The sequence below is a fragment of the Mandrillus leucophaeus genome, unplaced genomic scaffold (genome assembly GCF_000951045.1).
Source record: "Mandrillus leucophaeus isolate KB7577 unplaced genomic scaffold, Mleu.le_1.0 Scaffold655, whole genome shotgun sequence".
In the NCBI taxonomy this organism is placed as follows: Eukaryota; Metazoa; Chordata; class Mammalia; order Primates; family Cercopithecidae; genus Mandrillus; species Mandrillus leucophaeus.
Genome location: NW_012107086.1, coordinates 209,479 through 215,122, shown reverse-complemented (window position 1 = coordinate 215,122; position 5,644 = coordinate 209,479). Strand labels below are relative to the sequence as shown.

Genomic DNA, 5,644 nt, shown 5'->3' with positions numbered 1-5,644 from the left:
GCCAGGATGGTCTCGATCTCCTGACCTCATGATCCGCCCGTCTCGGCCTCCCAAAGTGCTGGGATTACAGGCTTGAGCCACCGCGCCCGGCCCATAAATCAATTTTTTAAATACCGCTGTAGATTTTTGTATATAACCTTGCAGATAGTAATGACATCAGAAAAGGTTAGTTCTGAAAGAATATTTGGTCTCAGGATTGAAGACCTGAGACCTAGTGCAATATTTCACATTTCATTTAGAAAATACCTGAAGAAGATTTTCCTTAGAAGCTTTAATGTTAAAATACTAAGTCTCGTTGATGCAGGAGTTTTGCTTTGACTTGGTAGGTTGCTTTTGTTGCACAGTCCTTGCTTTTGAGAAGCAGTCATTCATAAATAGGTACCTTAAACATAAATATTAACACAGTGCAAACATTTAACAATGTTCCTTTGGGATAGCTCAGTATAAAAGTGAACAAACTATTTTCCAAGTTTGAATTGAATCCAAGTACAGATTTAAATGCAAATGAGATAGAGAAAGAAGAGAATCTAGAAGAAAAGAAATGTCTAGCAGCCTGATTGGATATTCTTGGTTTGGTAGAAATCTAAAAGCTGTGTTTGATACAGAATAACAAGTGGGAAGACCTTTAAATATTTCCCCACTGTCACCTGTGTGGGTCTACGGCCCTGATAGATAGAATGACAAAGAGGGTCCTGCAACTACAAGTTTGTATTTCTGGGCTCCAGAGCATACTCTGCTTTTCTGGTTATTCTCAGGTGAGCCACGTTGGCATTTGGGGGAAGTAAAAAGGGATTGTTTTTACTGGTAGGAAATACAACCATAAGATAGACTGTTTATTAGGAAATCGAGAAAAGAGTGACCTGTGCAAATGGTCCACCAAAAATTACCACCTGAAAACTCGACTTTTGAGTTGAAATTTACCTGTATATTAAACTTTAAAACTTACTTGGATTATACATGCTCACCACAAGTAATCAGTGGGATCAGTGTTATCACTGGGACTAGGACATTACGGAAAACCTTGTAGTAGAGTCTTAACGTTGTACTTTGTCACCAAACTCACTGATTTGAAAAAGTTAACTTGTGGTTGTGGGGAGGGGCTGGTCAGTCTAGTCTTTATTGTAATCAGAACCATAAAGGCAAAATGAACCAGTTTTCATTATATATATTACATGTAAGTGAATGGATATTTTGCATGTTAATGAATTGTAGTAAATGAATTGCCAGGGAAGCTTTGTCCTGTTTTTCTTTAGTGTTTTAAATAATTGGCAGTTCATCTTCACTTGAAAATAGATGCTAGGCACGTAGCGAGAGCTCAGTAAATATAGGTAAAGGGAAGGAGGACGACACAAACTCTTTTTAAAAATCAGTTGCTACATGCAATTCTTAATTCTGTTTTGCTATGAATAATTTTCTGACTTTTTGAATGCATGGTGGCACTGTGGATTACATTAATATACTTGACTGAATTTGTATTTGCATGTGGCTGTCATAGTTACCAGTGAATATAGAGGTCTGATTAAATGGGGTACTAAATTCTTTTGGTTTTTCAGTATAACTCAATAAATGCACATTCTGATTACAGACTGCTAGATTTGGTTGTTCAGCCTGTGCCCCAGCCTTCTCAGTGTTCGGAGTTTATTCAGCAATGCTCCGTGAAATCTCCTTTGTACCTAGTATCCCGTTCACTGTCCTCAAGTTCGCAATTAAAAGGATCACCTCAGGCTATCTCCAGGACTTCAGAATTACATTTGCTTGAAACTCCTCTTGTAGTTAAGGTTAGTATTTATGCATCTAGCATTCACAATGAAACTGGATTGCTCTTATTTTTCAAGTAGCAAGGAGAAAAATAAGCAATTTATAACTGATATTTTTGGGGAGTGCTGGGAAATGCTTTAAGCATCTTTTTATATTTTCACATCTTCTAAAAACAGAGCTGATTAAATTTATCCCTTCCTGCTTAAAGTTAACAATTACATTATTTTCTTAAATGTAATATAAGGTTCTGTGTGGTTATTGCAAATTTGCCTTTGTCATTTGTAATACTTTCAGGTTCTTGAGTTTGTTTGTTTTTTTTATTTTTACATAAGCTCCATTTCTGATATCATTATGCTGTTATTTCTTCTATCAAATGCTATTTAGTTCTTCGGTTTATTTGTATTTATTTAAATTCTTTGACTCCTTTGACAAAACTGTTACTCCTTCCTACTTTGGTATCCCTCTTTAAATTGCCTTTTCCCATCTCATAAGTTATTAGCTGAGAAATCACAGCACTCAACTTGTGATATCTGCTAGTGGTGGTCTTTTTAAACCTTTCCATTTTAAAAGTTTTTTTTTTAAACATACTATCTTCCTAGCCCCTTGACTAATGTTCTGGATTGAAACCTAGAAGCTTTCTTTCTCCCTCACCCCTCCCCATTGTCCCTCGGTTCTCTGTTTGGATATCAAGCATTTATAGCGAAGCTAGGGAGTCCTTATTTTTCAAGTTGAATAAAAGATACCTCAATTAATGCTCTTCCTAAAATAGTTATTGAAATAAGTTGAAAAGAAGATTAGGTTTCAATAAGTTAATATTCAGTATAGTATTTTTCTTCATTTGTCAAAAAAAAAAATCCACTTTGTATCCTCTGCAGCTAGGTTCAAATGAAATGAAATTGGAGTAATTTTATACTTGCTGCCAGAATAGTCTAGAAAAAAGAATTGTTATGATCTTGTAACATGTCTAACAGAATTTATTATAATCTAATGGGATTCAGTAATTTGTTTACTAGACCTTTAGAGGCTAAGTTAAGTGAAGGAATTATCTCTACTAAATAGATTTACATGCTAGTTTCAGATTATTTGTATTCATTATACTAAATCTTCAGAGGATTCTGATACATAATTTGGTTATTATTGGATTTGTGTGATGAAATTTTTTTTTCTGAAACATACTACAGTCTTACTGTAGTTTTCTGTAATAGATTTGTATAATTCTATAATGTTAAGTAATTTATCTTACTAATTGGCACTTTATTTTTTAGTTGAATTTAGGTTGGAAATAATGCTTTTAGAAAAATTATGGATGCAGTTTTATGTTTCGTAGACTTACATATAAAAAGCTCTGGAAGAATTTTGTATTTTCTTTGCAGAAATCCGGAATAAATATTTCTGTTGATACGTTAATGGAGATGAGAATATAACCACTATTGTGACTCAGTTGACCCAGTCTGTTTTTATATAATCACTTTTCATGGTGTAATTCCATTTGCTCTTTACCATAGAAAGCTAAAAGTTTGGCCATGTCAGTTACTACTTCTGGATTTTCCGAGTTCACTCCTCAGTCCATCCTGAGGTCTGCTCTTCGATCAACACCTTTAGCATCTCCCTCTCCATCACCTGGAAGGTCTCCTCAACGACTTAAAGAAACTAGAATTTCATTTGTGGAAGAAGATGTCAACCCAAAATGGATTCCTGGAGTAAGTTTGATAATAATTGGGAGAAGAGACATTTTTTAATAAGAATATATTAGCTCTGACAAGTAAAAAGTTACATAAATCAATTTTTTAAATACCACAATAGATTTTCGTATATAACCTTGTAGCTAGTAATGAAATCAGGAAAGGTTAGTTCTGAAAGAAACACTGGGGCCATTGGCTAAACCAAACACGTCATCTTACAGATAAATAGGGCTCGGAAGCACCAAGTTGGCTGTAGTCAACTAGATATATGGTGGTAGAATTGGGACTAGGATTCAAACCTCCTAGTTTTTAGTCCTTCTTTTATGTTTGTTTTTACCTTATACTGTGTTGTTTCTAGCTGGTTGTATATTTAGGAGGGTGTGTCTTTAGATCCACTGTAGATTAATAGGAACCTTTCAGTGACTATTGGTCATCTAGCCTGTTCTGTGTTTTAGTCTTCTGAAAATACTGGTATATTACCAATTAGGGAAACATTAGCCACCATTAACTTTTATGTACCAGAAGAGAATGGATTTAGAATAAATGAATTTTTATTAAGGAGAAAGTTTGGATAAAAACAACAAAGAAAGCGTGGGTATGACTGGGATGGGTAGCTTAGGACTAGACTTAACTGTGATATTTATTAATTTTTTTGTTTTCAAAATCTTTCTTTACAGGCTGCAGATGATAGCAAATTAGAAGTATTTACTATGCCTAAAAAATGTACAGTTCCAGCAGAAACTGAATGGCTGAAGAGCAAAGATAGGACCACATCTTTTTTCCTGAACAGCCCTGAAGAGGAGCATCAAGAAATGGATGTGGGGTCACAAAGTTTAGAGAAACTGGATGTGAGCAAAGGAAACAGCAGTGTTTCAATCACATCCGATGAGACTACCTTAGAGTATCAGGATGCCCCATCACCGGAAGACCTTGAAGAGACTGTTTTCAGAGTCTGTAAGCCCAAAAGCTCTTCCACTGCACTAACTACTAATGTAACTGAACAAACTGAAAAGTATGGAGATAAAGACGCATTTGCGTCAGAAGTAACTCCTTCAGACCTGCAGAAACAAATGGGTAAGAACTCATTTCTGAATACTCCAAATTGTTATTAATGTCCCTCAATAAAGTTTATAATAGAATTTTTTCCACCATAAGAAAAGCATCATAGCCAGGCACTGTGGCTAATGCTAGTAATCTCAGCACTTTGGAAGGCTGAGGTTGGAGGATTGCTTGAGCCCAGGAGTTCAGCACCAGCCTGGTCAACATAGCGAGGCCCTGTCTTTACAAAATAAAAATTTGAAAATTAGCCAGGCATGGTGGGAGTGTTCAGAAGTTTGAAACCTCAGTGAGCTGTGATTGCACCACTATACTTTAGCCTGCATGACAGAGCAAGACCCTGTCTCAAAAAGAAAGCGTCAGAGTTAAATATTATATGCTCACAGTGTTCTAGTTCCTAGACATAATGCACAGATCTTACTCTTTCGGCTTAAAAAGTGTGGCTTACCTTGCTTCATGAGTAGGTATGAGATTTCAGAGGAGAACTTAGGTGTTACATTTTTTATTTGGCCATGAAATTTAGAAAAGAATAATAGTATTTAAGGAAGGAAATGTAAGATGCCATTGTCTGACTTGAAAGTCCTTCCAGTAGCTATGAGAAATAACTTTACAGAACAAATTATTACAATTTTTATGTATTTATTTTTTGGAGACGGAGTCTCACTCTGTTGCCCAGGCTGGAGTGTAGTGGCGCGATCTGCAACCTCCCCTCCCCCGCAACCGGGTTCAAGCGATTCTCCTGCCTCAGCCTCCTGAGTAGCTGGGACTACAGTCACCCACCACCACACCCGGCTAATTTTTGTATTTTTAGTAGAGACGGGGTTTCACCATATTGGCCAGGCTGGTCTTGAACTCCTGACCTTGTGATCCACCTTCCTTGACCTCCCAGAGTGCTGGGATTATAGGTGTGAGCCACCGCACCCTGCCAAATCGCAATTTTAAACTTATCCAGCAGTCTTACGTTTCTAGAATTCCATTCTACTCTCCGTCCTCACCTCCAAAATAATCACTGGATAATGAAAATAAATGTTCAGGCTGGGTACAGTGGTTCACGCCTGTAATACCAGCACTTTGGGAGCCCAGAAGTTCAAGACCGGCCTAGACAACAGAGGGAGACCCCATCTCTACAAAAATTTTAAAAAATTAGC

General features: G+C 36.6%; 1 protein-coding gene across 1 annotated transcript in view; it reads left to right on the top strand.

Moving 5' to 3' along the window:
• AHCTF1 (AT hook containing transcription factor 1) overlaps window positions 1–5,644 on the top strand; it is a 119,161-nt gene that overhangs the window by 78,918 nt on the left and 34,599 nt on the right. Inside the window, exons 27-29 of the mRNA XM_012001227.1 lie at window positions 1,586–1,778; window positions 3,264–3,458; window positions 4,118–4,514. Of these exons, the coding sequence (XP_011856617.1) occupies window positions 1,586–1,778; window positions 3,264–3,458; window positions 4,118–4,514 (785 nt within the window). The remainder of the gene's footprint in view (window positions 1–1,585; window positions 1,779–3,263; window positions 3,459–4,117; window positions 4,515–5,644) is intronic.